Here is an 18,534-nt window from a genome sequence, read left to right on the forward strand (position 1 = left end):
ATGCAATTTCCTTGTATTCTAACATTCTTAGCAGGCAACAAATTTGTTCTCATATGAATTGGTGCAAAATGGGCAAAAAACTCTACAAGTAGGGACTCAGCCAACAAAATATCCTATATATTGTGCCTTCTTTTCAGAAGAAGAAGATAGAAGGAAAGAATAAAAATATCCAGTTACAAGTATCATGAAACAACACACTAACAACAGAGAATTAGCATTTTTTTTTTTTTTACAGGAAACAAAGAACTAGCATTTGGAAACCTGGAAATAAGATTTGGTTATGATACATATGATGTTTGGAATGATACACTCATCCATTCACGTAAAAAAAAAAAGGGATTATTACTCCAGAAATTACATTTAATATTGCTTAAACTCAAGCAATTATCATAACAGCACCAACAAGTGAAAACCATATTACCAGGGAGGATTGGAACCCTCCCTTACAGAAGGTGACCGGGAACTCATGCTCTCATCTCTACCAAGTCTTGACACACTCCTTCCACCTTTAGGGGTACCCAACATAGGGCTTGAACCTCGGTAGCTGGCACGAAGGGCACCGTCAACAGAAGATGAAGACTTGGCAATTGCTTTCCTCATGAACTTCCGGGCGGCAGGAGAGAGCATCTTGGCACTCGGACTCGCACTTCCCCCTCTATATGGAGATGACAACGGTGGCTTATGTAACATCTTTGACCTCTCCCTCAACTTTCTTGAAGCTTCCCTTGACAACTCGTGGGCCTTCACATCTCTTGAAGGTGCACTAGGAATCTTAAAATGAGGCCCTTCACCACTACCACCAATATCAATAGGAGTGTCCTCATCATCCAACCTCAATGGTGTCCCTTCAATCTCACCCCATGTAATGAATGGGGATTCATCAACCCCTGGAGCTGGTGACGGCGTCCTGACAAAACTATATCCATTCTCTGCTTTCTTTGCCGATTCCACATAGAACCTATTTGGTGTCTTCCTCATATCCTCTAAATCATACTTCTTCGTCTTATCCCCATCTCTATCATACACAGGCCCAGGAGTAGTCCCAGAAACAGGAGTATAAAGCACTTCAACTGTACCATCATCTTTTGGCCTAGAATCCATAATTTTACCATGAAAACGAGTATTTGTTTTATTAATTTCCTTAGTTAAACCCTTCAATCTCACAGCCCGTTCTTCCTCAGTCAATGGGGCCTCACCTCGGTCAGATGGATGGTACATCAACAAATTCTTGGCCGTATACTTCCACCCTTCTAAAGTACTTGGTGGTTGATCTGACGTACCATATCCATCTGTAATTCGATCCCGCTTAACATCCTCAATCAAATTATTATCCGCCTTCTCACCTTCTAATAAAAAATCATATCTATCTTTTCTCTTCCTATTAACTTTCCCTAAAAGTTTCGAAAAACTATCATTATCTTCACTCGTATACCTTCTCAAAAAATCATCTAACTTTAACGACACATCAACCTCACAATTATCATCCCTAGACTCTCCCTCACCGGATAATTCCTCCCCAATTTTCGGAGTTCTAACATTAACATTAAATTCGTCAAAAGGAGTAAAATTTCGCATAAAAGTAGAACCAGGTGTTTGTGTTCGTGATTCAGATTTTGCCTCGGAGCTTAGACTAATTACCCCTTTATTGCGACGTTCTATGATCTTCAACTGGGCGTCTCGTATCTGGATCGGGTCACCGGTTCTGGTCGCCTGTAGCCATTCGTACCGGTCACGAAGCTTAGATAAATCGGGGAAGTAGTCGCGCTCAATGATACTCTCGATCGCCGTGACATACGTGTCTTCATCAAGTACTTTGGGTCGTTTACCTGGTGGAACTTTCGGAGTAGCTGAAGAGGAATTGCTGACGCTTTGTAGATTACTTTCAGAATATGAAGATGGCGATGGTGACGAGATGTCGCGCGGAGAGTGGCCGGGAGAAAGTAGCATCGTTTCGCTGTTGTGAAATTTAGGATAGGGTTAGGGTTTGTCGTTCAGAGTTCAGCCAAGAAATTGATATGGGTTGTTGAGAATTTTTTGGACACGGACAGAAACAAAAACTCGCTATTAACTGCTTAGCACAATATCATGCGCTGTCGTTTCGCTTCCTTTGAGTCGGTGTGAATCGTGTGATTGAATATTCGTAAAAGAATTGGAGTTTGCAGCGGTGTCGCTATGTTTAAGTGTGTGTTATTTCATTTGTTGTCCTTTTATTTTGGGCCCTTGCAAGCGGCCCATAAATCCTTTTCTAACACAAATGATCAGGTCATTGAGCCCAATAACGGTCCGAAGGGAAACCCACGGCTCATATTTAAGGAGAATAAACGAAAATGATCGAATCTAGTCCTTAAGGAAACCATAGATTCCTTTACTGTTCCTCCCCACAGCAAATTATTTCCTGTCGTTTCTCTTCTTCTTCAAGTACGTTTATGGATTAGCCTTTGTAACTTCAAATCCTCTCTTCCCCTCACTACAATTAACTAAATAAAAACAAGTCCTTTACGTTGACTCGCCGCTCGAATCTCAAGCCGGCGAGATCTGCGGCTGAGATCGAGTCAATTAGTCAACGCTTATACGTGTAATTGGAGCACATGATCATAATTTTGCTAGGGTTGTGCTGTTATCTTTCAACTCGAAACTAAAGCTGGTACTTGAATATATATATATATATATATTGGATGAATTTTAGCTGTTTTTTTTATTATGCCTAATTGAATTATATGATTACTGGTGTTAATTTTTTTAATTTTACTCTTTTTCGATGATATTTATGCAGAATTTGAGCTTTTAGTTGGCTTAGGCTCTGTTTGGTTGTTGAGAAAGTGCGAGTAAATTATAGAATTCACAAAGTTTGACTTTTTGATTCACACTATTTTTGACAATTGAACGTTGTATTGAATTTTTACTTTATGTCATGTTGTTGTTATGATAATTGAAGATTTAACCTTTGTAATGATGTCGAGTCTGAATTGGACATTGTTTGTTTTGCGTTCTGGAATTGTTTTTATACTTGGATTTTCTAGCATGGGGTAAGAGCTTTGAAATTGGAGTTGAGTTTAATAGTTGCTGTCAATATCTATCTTTTTGAAAATCAGGAAAGAATGGATTCCATTCCCTTAAATACTTTCATGTGCTGCGTTTTTACGCAAAAGTGCTCTCTAGGAAACGCTTCCAAAGACATGACAAGTAATTGATTTAATTGGTAGACATTTGAAAACTGGAGTAAGGCAAAAGGCATTTCAGAAGCTTAATTTGATGGACAAATCTAGTATATTATATCTGAGCATTGTGTCTCGTGATGATATTATTGGCCATGATAAATTAAGTTTTACTACATATATTACTCTTTACAGCTGCTTTATTATAATCTTGTTTGATGTATTATTGATCTATTAATAAATTCTTGTCAAGTTTATCCTGGGCTGACCCAGAACAGGAATTCAAATGTTTTATTCCAGAGTGACAATTATCATTATTATTATTATTTGGCTAAAATGTACCTTTTTAATTGTATGAGCCATAAATGAGTATAGTAGTAGGTTGACTTTGCTTCACTGGTTTGTGTTAGAAGTAATCTTAAGCATTGTGTTCATAGTAAGTCCTGGCTCAAATTTGAGTAGCTGGTTTTAGTAAGAATGAACAATGATCTGAATGGATCTTTTTCTTTTTGTTTCTGCCTTTTTCTTTAACAGGTTTGAATCTGCAGACTTGGTCTTTATGCTTTTCCAGTGTGAATTCACAAGCAACACCTTGGGTCTATCTGAATAGTTTTCTTACTGACATACAAATCCACAAGTTGCCATGGTTTCCCCAGGAGAGGGTGTACTGCATGAAGTAGCCTCTGAAAAATCGCCGCATGGACAGATCTCTGACAGTGGAAATCATGCATTGCAACAGATCCCTTTGAGTGGAACTAATGCATTGCAATCTGTTCAGGAGGGTAGCAGTCCCTCAGTGACACCAAAGAAAGAATCACTGAATTCTAGTACCAGTCATTTACTGCAATCAGATCAAGAAGGAAGCGTTTCTGAGAAAGCATCAGAGACTACTGAGATCCTCCATGCATCACAATCTGGTGTGGAAGGGAATACTCCTTCTATAATACGTGAGAAAGTGTCAGAGGATGGATATAATTGGCGAAAGTATGGGCAAAAATTTGTTAGAGCAAATGAATTCATTCGAAGCTATTACAAATGTACATATCCTAAGTGCCAAGTTAAAAAGCAATTGGATTGTACCCATGATGGGAAGATTACAGACACTATTTACTTTGGTCAGCATGATCATCCAAAGGTTCCAAACCTTCCACAAGCTGTGGGACTTGTTGTGACAATTGTTGAAGAGAGACCAGATGATTCTTCTTCAAATGTTGCCAAAGGTAAGAAACACTCTTAATTATTAATGCCTAATTTAGTCTTTTGTTAAATTCTTGATTATTTTATTACCTCATATTTGAAGACAAGTCATCTGAAGCACATGGCCAAAGACCTCATCGGATTGAGCCTGCAGATAATCCTTGTCGTTCAGTGGTTGCAGTAAGTGATGATTTGAAAAATACACTTTTGCAATCAAACAGGACTAAAGATGAAGTTGATAATGATGATAGACCGGGATCAAAGCGCCGGTATGTTAGTTCTCTAGCTATTTAAATATCTTTTGTCCTTGTGGATCCTTGAGCTGATTTTTTATTATGATTCAAAAATTATTAACAGGAAAAAGGACAATCTTGATACTAGTCCAATTCCAGTGGATAAACCAATTGGTGACCAACGTGTTGTTCAAACTTTTAGTGATGTTGATATTTTGAATGATGGGTTCCGCTGGCGTAAATATGGACAGAAACTAGTGAAAGGCAATCCAAATCCAAGGTAATACTTTATTTTTAATGTGTATATGTAGCGACAATCACTTCTATGTAATTCACTGACGTTGCATGGAGGCAGCAATTGATGCATATGACTTGATGCTTTCTGCCAAAATCTACCTTCACATTAGTGTCTGGTACCCCAGATAATATCATTTAGTTGAGTTTTACCCTTACCCTCTCTTCTCTCTACTGTCATGTTATGTAGGAATTACTACAGGTGCTCAAGTTCTGGATGCCCGGTGAAGAAACATGTAGAAAGGGCATCTCACAATCCAAAAATGGTTATCACAACTTATGAGGGACAGCATAACCATGATGCCCCGCCGTCAAGGACTGTTACTCATAACATAGTAGGCCCAAATGTTCAAGCAACAACTTGTGATAGCGAGTCTCAGACAAAATTAGAAAAAAATGATGCTGTCTGCCCAGATAGGGTTGTCGATTCTAGTTTAGATCAGAGCAAGTCGAATGAGCAACTAAATGTTGAGTCAAGAACAAAATCTGAAGTAACTGCTGATGGTGGCTTGGAGATGGTTGATGGATCTAAATTGGGTCCTGAAATCAAGTCAGATAAGCAAGAGAATTGCGAGTCGGAAGTCATTGGAGAAAGTCATGTTGGGCATGAAGTCAATCATGTTAGTTCACATCACGGAGGTTCATTGTCAAATGACCGAGTAGATGATGAGTCGGAGGCTAAATCAGAACAAATTGGCACTGCTTCCCATGATACGGTTGTTCATGTAACTCCATGCCCTGAGAATAAATTTAGTGAGAAGGAACAAACACCAAAACCAGAACCAGAGCTTGTTAGAAGCTGAACCCAAGTCGGCGGTTCAATTAATAATGTACCCAAATGGTGATTTTAATTAACATAGATTATTACACTATTCGAGATATGTAAGATTGGGTGAATACCATTAAGTGTGTAAAACTATTGTAATGAGTAAGATAAATACAAAATATCAAGATGTAGATTTTCGTAATATCAAGATGTAGATTTCCTTATTGTTAGAAGTATTTAATGTATAAATATTTTAATTAATCTTAGTTGCTAGCTAAAAGCAGTATTGTGATCATTTTCTTTTCCTTTGATGTCTTAATTCCATCATCTTGTACGGTAAGCCACCATTCTAATCTTGCAATACCTTATATCAAATTAAATCAGGTTCACATAATGGTGAAATTCGATAATATCATTGGAATGGATGAAGATTTAATTGTTAGATGGCAACGTAGTGGCAAAAGATTTGATGTGCTGGGAAAATAGCTAATTGATAATGTGAATCGAAACCAACTTTAAAGCATTTCTTCATTAATAATGCTACGATTACTAAAGATTGTATTCCTAAACCGAGATTCAACCTTAGAAAACCCAATGACTTGATTAACAACAACTACGCATCCTTGATCATCTGTGCTAGGATAACCATTACACCAATGATTCCAAAGCATTAAATGGTCTGAAAGAAAATGGCTAACTTTGATAATATGTAGAGAGTACAGAGCTAAGACACTTTTTTTATAGGAAAGCCATTAGCTACAAGAGCAGACCAGAAAAACCTCAGCTTAAGCCCTGGTCATCAAATGGTTTTTAGTTTTCACTTCCATGCGCTAGATGCAATTAAATCTCTATTCATCCAACCAAGAAACAGAGTCCCATCTTTCTCTTGAAGCCTATATCTATCACAGTAGTTCTCTAGCAGTGTCTTAATTGTGGAGTTAACCACAGAGCTTAAAGGATATGGGCGAAACCCTGCCATTGTGAACCGCAGTCTCCACTTCCCAAGAAGTTCATGACGCTCTACTCTCTCAGGTCCTTCACATGCTATTATGTTAACAACATCCCTTGCTAGACAATGCTGTTCAACATTAATGCGCTCCTTCTGATCCCTTGAGAGGGTCACATCAATTGATTCAAACATAGCTGTATAATAGTCCAGTGCTTCAAGGAACCGTGGGTAGAATGCAGCAGTATTTGTGTTAGATTCCTGCTCAACAAGGGTGACCACCTTCGGGGATAGCTTCTTAACTAGCATCAGTAGCCGGTCCCGATAATTCTCAGTTGTCACACTCTCATCGGGCATGTGGTGCAGCATGAATGCAAAATTCACAGCCACAGCCTCCCCTGGTCGAACCCCAAGATGCTCTAGCTCAACATCATAACCAGAGACGTCTGCAGCATGGAACTCAAATGGCACCTTAAATTCCTTGGCAAGCCTAGAGAGCCTGTTTCCCACTATATTCAGTCCTCCTCCACGTGCATAAGCTGATGTATTATCATCAATACCTGTAATACGTATGTGGGGTGGTCCACCCGGCCTAGCTGCAAATGCCTGGATAAGAGTGAACCATTGACTCCCCTGAGCTATTTGAAAGTCAATGATATGAACTCGATCTTCATCCTTCATAGCTTCTGCAATGGCTCCATTAGCAGACATGTATCCAAATTTGAAGTAGGGGCAAACCTCATATAGGATGAGCATGTAGGAAAAAAGATCAGCGCTTGCTGGTTCCTTGCATCTCAAAGCTTTGTAAATTGAACTCCCTGTGGAGTTCAGCCGGGCAACAAGCCCCTCCAACATATATGCTCCCAGCCTCTGGATTGGCTCACCAGAAACTGACACCATTTTACGTAATTCATGCATCAACCAGGGTGCCATCAACAAGTCATTATCTGATACAGCTTTTGCACAGGCAATAAGGACCTGTTTCAAGTCCCCTCGAGAGATAGCCCCCAGTATTTGTCTCCCACTGTCCATCTCCGGTGAGTCCATGTAGGTGCCATTTTGAAAGGTACTATCGATGCTGTCACTATCTGGTCCCAACATTACAGTTTCCAGTTCTCTCAGCTTCTGCATGAAATCACTTGCATCATTTGTTATGCATGATCCACTCATAGGAGAGCCATAGGTATTGTCAGGGGAATGGTGCAGATCGAGGGGGCATGACTGAGACTCTGGCTGTGACATTGGGCTTCCATTGGATGAGAAAGTGACAATTGATGGGGAGTTATATATAGGGTAACTACTATTGCCTGAAGATGATTCCAGAGTGCAGTACTGTTCATAAGAATTCTGAACGGAGAAGAGGGTTCCTTTGCTGCCGTCACCATATCGAAGGTGGTGGTCTATAGTTTGGAACTGGGGCAAGTAGTATGGCTCAACCTCTTGAATTGGTTGGTAGTATGATCTGCTGGACATGCTTTGATTTCCGTGCTGCTCTGATGCGTGTATTTAAAAACCAGTCTACCTGGCCCTTTAATTACAATGAAACAGCATCTAATCCTTTGTATAAGTTCTGAAAAATTTCAGCATCACACCACAACCAACAAAGTCTGCAAAAAGAGCTTTTATATCAATGCAATTAGACAGTGAAGATTGGAGGAGTGAATGAAAATCGCAGTTCACAAGCTTTATGGCAGCATTTTATACATGAGCATGAAACTGAAATCTCGCATAATTGATTAAATTTGAGTTTATCATTAATTAGAGACAAGGTATTAAATGTTTTGTTGGTGGTCCATTCTCCATATCAGACTAATCCAGAAAGTAGTCAGAAAACATTATTGTAAGCCACCTGGTCTGCGTACATGCCATATAATTGGATAAAACTACTTCTTATTCAGCAGTAAGATCTCTCTCAACCCTTTTCAGGAAGTAGTTGCATTTCAAAAGGGGAAAAGTTCTTTGAAAATAAAACCAGAAATAGAACTTAGACATAATTAATTACTGGTAAGAGGAAAAGTAAAGACCCATAAGAAAACAAACAGTTCTATAAATGTCTCGCATATGGCACTGCTTTTGCAGTCTTGAAGTTTAAAATAGCAAATCAAACATTTCCTCTTCTGTAACTGTATAGCAAAGCATACGGATCTGAAACCTAGTGAAACAGAGAGAAATACAGGATCCTTGCATTCACAGCTCAACTAGATTGTAATTCCTTAAATATCTTCTCTATCACTTCACACTCCCTCTTCTCAATTTGCCTAAATATATCATTAAATTATCCTTAAATTATCTCATCCTCTAAAAATCAAAGTATATTCTCGTCACAATATGCAAATGATTACACACATACACACACAGAAGTTTGTATATGTAGAAAATTTTCGACTTTAATCAAAGTAAATTGGCACTGTCTTCTCTTCTGTTATTCACCATAGGTTGCTAGAGGTTGACAAGCGATGTGTGACCAAATTGAATAAATCTACCTTCCTGATACGTCACATTATTTTAGTTCTAACAGCCAGAAAGGGAGAAAACTCATAATAGCTACGCAATTTGAAACAGAAACCGGGCAAATCAAAAGCCTAATTCCAGCCTATTTCTTGATGATTCTTGCCCCATTGAGATTCAACAAGTAACGTCTAATTCATGAGGAACAATTTTAACAAGCAATTAGAAAAAGGAGAAAGATAGGGCGTGGGATGAAGAAGGTGATTATCAAAACTCATAGAAAGGCCATAGCTGTTTCACCAAACCAGCAATAATCTCCAAAAGTAGAAAAATCCCAGTTCACAAACACAACAGTTAACAAACAAACAAAAAACTGTAACCATTTGATTTCTCGTATTGAACATCACATATCAACTTCAAGCAAAACGAGGAACACTGACATTGCAAATGAAAGCCAGTGGCCATTTCAAGCCAAAACTCAATCTTCTCTAGTTGACATCATAAGGTATACAACTCATAAACCAACCAACAAAAAGATTTAAGAAAAAAAAAACCTTTCAGTGATTCATCGTCATCCCACTTGCAGTAAAACTCTGTCATCTGTGGAAACTGAAACTTGAGCTCATACTTCGCTGTGAAAGTAACAGATTATCACACCAACAGTTTGAAGAAAAAGCAAAGAATTTAAGAAGAAAGACAACAAGAAGAGTAAAGAATAATATCTGTTTCGACATCAAGCCATTTATTAGTTATTACACATACCCGCTTTGTTTTAAGGAATCTCCATATTGGTAGTTCACTTGAAGAAACTAAAAAGCCAGTTGAGTAAGAAAGAGAGAAGGAAAACAAGACACGCATAGAAAGTGATCTCTATTCTCTTAAGCTTACATATGCAAGTGTTATAAAAATTACTGGTTCAGCAAAAACCCTGTAATTACGTTGAAACTACACTGCTGCCACTCAAACAAGCCGTCAACACAATTCATCTTCAACCTTAAATTTATCAATTTTTATTCATTCTTTATATTGTGTTGTTTTCATTCACTTAATTGAGATTTATTTTAACACTCAATTAGTTAAATCAATTAATTGACCCTTTGGGAGTATACAACTAACAACTACTAGTGTAATACTAGTAGATTGGCACTTTTTATTATTTCTCACCAATAATACATGCTAATGGTGGACCGAAGTTTGCTTGTTAATTAGAGGGAAAAGTTTGAGTTGGCTTGAAGCTGAAGGGACGTTTATTATATTAGTGGAAGAGACACGAACAATCTAAAATAACCTTGGCTACTTGGCTTGATAATAAAAGGAGGTTTCGTCACTTTCTTGAATTTTTTGGTTTAAACCTTGAGCTAACCTACTTTAATAACATTATAGCTTACTTGATCATTTAGATTTTTAAGATGTTCAATAGATCCACAGGATTAGTTGAGATATGCACAAATGAGCTCAAACGTCCCTGAATAAAATAAAAAATAACTAAACACGCTCAACCAAAAAAAGTTTAGAAAATAACAAAAATACCCACATTCACCCACATTTGCTAGATTCCTACAACCACCGCTAGAAGATAGTCGAAATCTGACGTAATGGCACACTACCGGTTGAATCTGGCTGATAGTGCACAAATCCAGCATTTTTCAACCAGATCCACCATGGCTCTGATCGGAACCGTCAATGACGGTCAAGATATGGCCGTCGTTGACGACCATATTTGGCCATCAACGACAAGATCTGGTCGTAGATCTGGCATTTTTTGGCCGAAAAATGTTATATCAACACACGATCGGCCAGACTAGCAATTCGTACGCCATTACGACAGATTTCGACCACCTTTCAGCGATGGTGACTGGAATCTAACAAATATGGGTGGGTGAAGTATTTTTGTCAATTTTTAAACTTTTTATTATAAGAGATGTTTAGCTAAATTAATAAATATAAGAGATATTTTTGTTAATTTTTAAGTCCTACGTGTAATAATAACTCAACTTAATTTTTTCAAAAATCCACTTAAAATAATAAACAAACAGAACCATAATAATGTCATACATCTTTTGCAGGGTACAAAGATCAATGCTCACTAATTAACAATTAATTGATGATTAAATTATTGCACATAATCTTACTAGTGTCACCCCACATGGGAATTCCATTATATAAGAACAGCCATAACCGCACGCATGCAGTACACGAGAATCGATATCATAATTGTTAACAATCTAAAATTTTCACTTAATTGTGATCATAAACCGCTTTAATTTGAACAAAGTAACACGAAATGAAAGGGGTAATGTTGGGAAAGAAAACAAAGAAGTGGGGTGGGAACCACATGATTGAATCAGAGCCGTAGAAAGACACTAACGTTACAACTTAAAAAAGGCATATAAATGACGTAGGAAGTAGTGCCTTCCACTTCAGCTAACATGCACCACTTTTTTATATTATTTTAATTGTAAGTTGAGTTTCAACCCCTCTTTGTCTTTAGAATCTAATCTAAATCTTATTCTTTCAACTCTTTTATCGTCATCTTAATTATATATTATTAATCATGTTTATCGAGGAGATTATTATTATAATCATAATCATATTCCTCTTTTGGTTACAACTGATCTTCACACTATATGAGTTGAGATTATTACATTACATTGGATTGATAGAAACCTTAAACAAATGAAGAGCATTAATATGTTTCCTAACAAGTCACACGATGTCTACCCAAAATTGGTATATGACCATATTTATAAACTTAAAAAATATTGAAAGTGTGTGTGACTCTACCTCCATTTATAATAAGATACAGGCATCCTTTAGGGGATGATGAAGACCTCCTAGTTGTTCTCTTCCCAAACATGCTTTGGAATCAAATTCAATCTCAAAAAATAAAAAAATAAATGGAATCTTGTTTCTTCTTTGTGTCCTTCAAAGTGAGTGTACCAAATGGCCCACACACTTATCTTCAATAGCCCTTTTCCCATACCCGAATTTGGCATATTGTGCTTGTCGCTATACTTAAATGGGCCTTCTTTAACTTGATGTAACTTTAAGCCAAATATATAAGATTGAATCAAATGAAATCGCCACCATCATCTAATCTAACTCTTTTTTGCTTTTGTTTATCAATTGCGACAACTTAAAAAGTCACAATCACAACAACAAAATTAAACTAGTACAAAAAGTGTAGTGTGCCAAGGGAAGAGAACCGACAACCTCTCAATCATACTAAAAAGAGAATAATCAAGATGGAGTGCAAGAAAGAACATTAATTTAATTCTCTCGTGCTTAGCATCAATTCTTTATAGGATTCTATAAGGATATATGCTTAATCTACTCCTAACATGTAAGCCCCTCATGCAAATTTTACTTTTATCCTTTTAACGACTTATATTAACCGACTAATAACATAACTAATCTCTTTGTTTGAATGCTATGAACACTGCATGTCAAATGTAGATATCATAAACTTTATGAAGGTAAATAAATTGACTAATAAAGATTGGCTCATAACTCAATCTTACAAATTTTCTTTTACAACTTTGATATGACAGCTTATAATTGGGAAGACGGAACGTATTATTGGATAGACAAGACCCATTATAAGCTGATTAATTGTGAATTATTATGTTGAAATTGTGAAAAAAAACCTGTAAGATTAAATTGTAAGTTATGCACTCCAAACTAAGAAATGAGAGGGTTGAATTGGCAAATTATATCAAGAGGGAATGAAAGTAGTCAAGGCTGGGTGTTGTCCCCTAACCAAAGCCCCGAAAAAGGTGAGGTATGTAATTGGACCCATAAATTAATTGGCGCATGGAATTTACATCAATTCCAGGTACCAAATTTTCAAAGATTTACAAACTTCTATGAACCAGAATGGACAGAACAGCAAAGCTGTAATGAGAGTTGTTGACTTTACCTACACATTTCATTGTCCTAGTAGCCGACCATGTTTGGGCTTTGGGAAGATTGTCTCTGTTAACTTTCTGCCTTTGCATCTACAGGTTTTGTCTTAATATTCACAATGTAGTAAGTTGTAACCTTCAACTGGGTCCTAACTACCCATTCTCATTTGCATTTTGGGTCTCATATGACTTTTGGTCTCAAATGGGTCCCCTCTGTAACACCTGTATCTTCTTCTCTTCGTCTAAATCGAGACAACGTTAGGAAATTCATTCCTTCAATCACGTTAGCTTTTCAAATCATTTCCGAGTGAGCCGGGTGTGCCGCGTCAAATCATTAGTATATTTCTCTAGTAAAAATTTACCGCACATGTATTTTCTTTTAAAAATTATTAATCACAATTGTATGTTCTTATTATTATCAATGTGAAAAAGGAAAAATAAATATCTATAATTGTCAAAATGGGAAATTTTCTTAGCTATGTTATTGATATTTCTTGGAAGGCAGAGTAATGGTGGGTGGGTAGAGTACTAGTATAATGGTTTAATCATTAATGGGCACGCTTATATACAGAATATCATGTTAGCATGCCTGCTTTGAACTGACATGTCTCTCTGTCACTTGAGACTATTAAAGTTTCCAGGAATATAATACGTTCTTTGGACGCTCCACAAGAATATTTATCTAATTAATACAATGATGGACTAAATATTCTGGGTTGTATATTTCTAGGACCATACCATTAAAGAAGATAAAGGGGAAGTCCTTAAGTTGACTGAGAACATAAAGCATTACGTTAAGCCTTTGATTAACCTGTAATCCATGTATATTTTAAGTCAATGATGAGACTTAATGTGATTGGTTGAACGTGGAATTGGTCTTTCTAAGAAAAATGAAACCCTCTCATCGCCCACCTGGTCTTAGTTTCAACTTTCTTTATAAACTAATAAAAGATCATACTTTCTTTTTTAGAGGGCTAGACATAGATACCAAGAAAATTAACAGATTTCATGACCATGGAACATGGATGCCACCTCACGCGGAATAAGAGTTTGGTTAACTATAGAATTTGAATTCTATTTTGTTCTATTCGAGTCATCGGAATTATTTTCTTAGCTTTTTTCCTGCTAGAAAACAGTTCACTTTACAAAAATGTAAAACAAATCAAAATGATTTAGACATAAAATGCATATGAATCTAATGTTAAACTCATCTACCATTCACAAATACAACGTTTATATGTACTAAACATTATGTTATGCGTCAGAAAGATTCACGGCACACTTTGAATGTGATTTCAACATCCTAAACAATGATCTCTCTCTCGTGCATATTTGGTTACTGCTTCACACCCATATAAATAGCTGGGCCAATTTTTTCTCTTCTAAACACACGTTAAGAAACTTTTCCATTCATAAGCCTCTTTATATTAAAACCCAATGGTATATTCCAAGAGAGTGTGACTTGTGGGCTGAGGCCTTTCTGACCCATAATTGCTTTTCAAGGCTCACCCCTAAAAAATTTAACATCATTTTTAGACGAATTGATAAATATCTCATTTATAACGTAGTTTGTCAAAGACTGAAACTGGGGAAATACAGAGAGCAAAGAAGAAGAATAATGGATCCTAAACTCTGGCACAAAATCGCTGCTGTATCAGGTATTAATATTAGTTTATTTCATGTTTTTCACATTTTTATGGATTGATTTGGTAATACCCAGATTGTGATTTTGTGTGAAAACAGGTGTAGCAGCACTTGGGTTAGGCACATATGGTGCTCATGTCTTCAAGCCCAAAAACCCCACTTACAAAGAGGTATTTTTTCTCCATTTCAGTTCGTTTCTAGTATTTTCATCCTATTTATTTTATGCTTGAACTCAATTTGATGTATTTGTCTGTTGCAATTTATTACAAATGTAGGTTTGGCAAACAGCTTCTCTATATCATTTGGTTCACACTGCTGCTATTCTTGCTGCACCTATCACCAAACATCCTAACATTGTAAGTGTTTACATTAACCAAACAATGCTTTGAATTTATGTGTCGTGTCCCTTGAATAAATTGAAGTTGATGATAAGTGACATGTCAGTACCAATTTGGTGTCATATCAGTTGATATACAAAACTTGGCCAACGTCTTGTTGAGAGTAGTATTATCTGTATTCTAAGTATTTGGTAGCATAATTTTCTTCATGAATTTGATTAGACTCATGAAGCTTACTAAAAGTAATTTGGTGGTTGTATGATGCAAATTATTTTTTAGGGAGAGTCTCCTATAACTGTTTAGTGAAAGTTATTGAGAAAGCATGAATAGTCTAAAGTGAGATCAAGATACCTAATTACCTATGCCAAGTCTAGCTTCTTTGATTACAGTTGTATAACTTTTTAAGTAATGCGTGCTGATTATCTTTGAAAATTTATGACAAAATGGAGAAATTATTAGTTTTTGGCAATAACACCAACAGAAGTATCTTTGACTTTTGGCTTGTCTTTTGTGCCAGTTTGGAGGCCTTTTGACTACTGGTATTATCGCATTCTCTGGGACGTAAGTGATCAATGCTTTTTATGTTCACATATTTGGTAGATTATATTGGATTTATTTGAAATTTATACTTCATTGATGCTTCGTTTGAATGCAAAACTTTGTTGAAAGTGAGCTTAGGTGCTTTGAAATTTACATTTGTATAGGTTTTATTCATTTATTAATTTACTCTCCATGTTTGTTTAGCATGCAAAAGATATTCAAATGTGTTGGATAATATATAGCTGAATTTTGTAATATAATAAGTATGAGAGACTGATGGCTGATGAAGTGTCCGAATATAATTAGGTTGAAGTGATAAGTGGTTAAATTTCAATTAGTTTTGTTACATACTGATACATTATGAGTCTAATTGGTTATACATCAGACTGCACACCATCATTGGCTACTATATGTTTATGTCTAAGAGTTTTAAAGGGTTTTCATATATATTTTACCTAGCTATATTTCGAATAAAGGAATGAGTTATTTATTATATTTGATTAATTTGCATAATTCTGATGTCTTATTTTATTATTTATCTATTAAAATTGTCGATGAAATGTGGTAGTGATGTTATACTCAGTGCTTAGTTGCCATGGGACTCTTATCTCCTCTTCTACAAGGCATACTTGAAAGAGGGTGAGGACGAAGTTCTCTCAGTATATTATGGAGAAGCAGATGGCAAGGACACATTGAGTAGAACTTGTCTAGGTTATTTTTAGTGATCATTCGGATTGGATATCGAGGTTATCGGTCTAGCGTATTCCTCTCTCTCTCTCTCTCTCTCTCTTAGACAAGAAACACCAAACAATCTGCATTGATGATAAAGAAAAGATAGTTCTGAATGCAGTTAGAACCTATTTTTCCATTTTGATCCTTTTCTATGATAAATCATCTTTTCTTGTTTCTCAGTCATAATTCCTCATCTGAAGGTACGGTACTGTAATTACAGAAATGGTTGCCTGACACTCTGACACTCTACTTTTAGCAAACAATCTTGCCTCTCCTTTGTTTATGCTTCATTTGTATGATTGAATTCCGGAAAGTTGAAAAAAGTTTTCTCGAATTATTTAGGTGCTATACTGTGGCTTTACTGGAGGACAGGAAGTACTCTACGCTTGCACCTTTTGGTGGCTTTGCATTTATTGCTGCTTGGGCAAGCTTGCTTTTCTAAGGATTTGCATAACTTGTGTTACTGCACTATATCTTCATTGTCTATGCATCGGAATAAAACATTTTGCTGAAGGAATCTCTTCTCGTATATGCCAAGCCTAGGCTTGGTTTATAATTAAAAATGTAAATTTCAATACACATTTGTGTTAACAGCGCCATCATGTGTAACTTAATGCCCTGCCGTTGTATGCAGATCTTGGAATCTTATTGTGTAATTTCATTTTTAATTTATCTGTAATCCCAATAAGTTCTCAGTCTCACTCTGAACATAAACATGAACTGAATTTAATTCAATACTTTGTGTTTAAAGTCGAAGAAGAAATTTATGCATTTAAATTGTGCAATATGTGCTCTCGTGCCTAGAGTAGTTTTGAGGAAGCGCGAGAACTTTGTTTAATATAACAAAAACTGAAAGAAAGAAGCAAAGCAAAACCGACTTCTCCTTGTTGACTCGAAGTGAGCCAAAAAATCATCTCAACCTCATTTTAATCTGATACAACAGTGAAACTAAAACAAACTTCACTGCTCTTCCCATTCCCATTTCAGTCATTGCCAGGGTGTGAACTCATAGTGGCAAGAGTTATAACCTGCATCCAAAAATTTAGAAAAAAGCTCGTTATCGAAGGAACAATAGATTACATGATTGGGAAAATTGTAAAATTAAAACTGAGCAGACAAGATTAGTGGCTCCCACATGGGTTGACGTCTCTGATTTGTTTTGTACCTTATTTTAATTGTTTTAAAACCTGGATTGGAGGACAACCCGTTTTGCTGTCCGGGTCAACCGCTCCAACTGATTGGACCGATGACATCAGCGACAATTTTATTTTTAAAAAATTAACCCCTCAAGTTTTAATATATTACAAAAATTTCCCTAAAAAAATTCATTAGTCCCTAAATTTTTTATTTATTTTAAAATGCCCCAAAAAAATTACCAATTAATCCTTAAACTTTTGACATATCTCAAAAACACCCTTATAAAATTCAATTAACCCTTATAATTTTGAAATATTACAAAAACTCCCTTAAGGCCTGAACCGGACCAGAGAAGCTGCCGGGTCCCGGTCTGGCCGGTCCAGTTTTTAAAACAGAGCTTATTTTTATGCGTGATGAAAGGAAGCTTACCCATCACTTCTGTACCAGACAGTTGAAAAAGAAAATAATAAACAAAAATGTTCTTAGCCAATCTCACGTGCCCTATACTCTTTGCACATGGAAATGGTGTGGACTAATTCTCTTATTTTGCTTGATGAAGATGAGAAATTCAATGTTTATGATCTCTGGTTAAATAAAATAATAAGAAGAAGAAGATCACTTCAGAACAAAGAAATATAAGCTAATAAAATAATATAATTAAGTGCTTACTGGGATCAAGCTCTGTAATCAAGCCAGCTCCTTTGAAGTAGCAAGATCCACCTTTGTTCTTGTACTTCTGAAAGTAGTTGTTGAAGGCATAGGAAGCGTGATCTTTAGTGGTGTTGGGATAAAAACAAGGCTGATTGGGTTGAATGTTAGTACAATTTGCGCCACCAGCCCCACAAGCCCAATCCATGGCCTCTAGCAATTCACTATCCGGAGTCTGCTCATCTGCAATGCACCATTGTTCATCCTGCCCATCTAACATATGTATATATGTGTGCACATAACATAAAATCAATTAGGAATGCAAAACCAGTATAGAACAAGAATGGAACTCACTCTCATTGATATATATTCAGATCCTAAGTTTGCTATGTATGAAAAACAACTGAGTTACGTAATTGAAAGAAAGAATTTATGATCGGGAATTGGTTAAATTACCTGATTTTGGAGAAATTAGAAGCATAAAAAGCAGAGCAAGCATCAGCCTCAGTAAAATAGTTGGCATGGAGAGAGAGAGAGAGAGAGAGAGAGAG

At 36.4% G+C, this 18,534-nt stretch overlaps 5 protein-coding genes across 6 annotated transcripts; 2 read left to right on the forward strand and 3 right to left on the reverse strand.

Annotated features, from left to right (window-relative positions):
* Positions 1-147: 147 nt before the first annotated feature.
* Positions 148-2,057, reverse strand: LOC116126377 (splicing factor ESS-2 homolog). Its single transcript, XM_031412083.1, has one exon. The coding sequence runs from the start codon at positions 1,945-1,947 to the stop codon at positions 418-420; it is 1,530 nt and encodes a 509-aa protein (XP_031267943.1). The 5' UTR covers positions 1,948-2,057; the 3' UTR covers positions 148-417.
* Positions 2,058-2,336: 279 nt separating this feature from the next.
* Positions 2,337-5,878, forward strand: LOC116126361 (WRKY transcription factor 1). Of its 2 annotated transcripts, none has more exons than XM_031412059.1 (5): positions 2,337-2,644; positions 3,690-4,375; positions 4,456-4,621; positions 4,710-4,865; positions 5,070-5,878. In XM_031412059.1, exons 2-5 carry the CDS (start codon positions 3,799-3,801, stop codon positions 5,680-5,682), a joined length of 1,512 nt encoding a protein of 503 aa, XP_031267919.1. In that variant the 5' UTR covers positions 2,337-2,644; positions 3,690-3,798; the 3' UTR covers positions 5,683-5,878. The 2 variants fall into 2 exon arrangements, with proteins under 2 accessions (XP_031267919.1, XP_031267920.1); XM_031412060.1 differs by having other exon boundaries at positions 2,337-2,608.
* A 442-nt stretch (positions 5,879-6,320) lies between these two features.
* Positions 6,321-10,097, reverse strand: LOC116126362 (scarecrow-like transcription factor PAT1). The gene is made up of 3 exons (XM_031412061.1): positions 9,802-10,097; positions 9,594-9,671; positions 6,321-8,198 (listed from the first exon to the last, which is right to left on the reverse strand). Exon 3 carries the CDS (start codon positions 8,062-8,064, stop codon positions 6,463-6,465), a length of 1,602 nt encoding a protein of 533 aa, XP_031267921.1. The 5' UTR covers positions 8,065-8,198; positions 9,594-9,671; positions 9,802-10,097; the 3' UTR covers positions 6,321-6,462.
* Positions 10,098-14,469: 4,372 nt separating this feature from the next.
* Positions 14,470-16,886, forward strand: LOC116126286 (transmembrane protein 256 homolog). The gene is made up of 5 exons (XM_031411979.1): positions 14,470-14,602; positions 14,688-14,758; positions 14,864-14,944; positions 15,444-15,487; positions 16,541-16,886. The coding sequence occupies exons 1-5, from the start codon at positions 14,563-14,565 to the stop codon at positions 16,638-16,640; spliced, it is 336 nt and encodes a 111-aa protein (XP_031267839.1). The 5' UTR covers positions 14,470-14,562; the 3' UTR covers positions 16,641-16,886.
* A 142-nt stretch (positions 16,887-17,028) lies between these two features.
* On the reverse strand, positions 17,029-18,525 carry LOC116126285 (glucan endo-1,3-beta-glucosidase 4-like). The gene is made up of 3 exons (XM_031411978.1): positions 18,440-18,525; positions 18,005-18,256; positions 17,029-17,226 (listed from the first exon to the last, which is right to left on the reverse strand). Exons 1-3 carry the CDS (start codon positions 18,504-18,506, stop codon positions 17,186-17,188), a joined length of 360 nt encoding a protein of 119 aa, XP_031267838.1. The 5' UTR covers positions 18,507-18,525; the 3' UTR covers positions 17,029-17,185.
* Positions 18,526-18,534: the final 9 nt, after the last annotated feature.

Source organism: Pistacia vera, unplaced genomic scaffold (genome assembly GCF_008641045.1).
Source record: "Pistacia vera cultivar Batoury unplaced genomic scaffold, PisVer_v2 Contig179, whole genome shotgun sequence".
Classification (NCBI taxonomy): domain Eukaryota; kingdom Viridiplantae; phylum Streptophyta; class Magnoliopsida; order Sapindales; family Anacardiaceae; genus Pistacia; species Pistacia vera.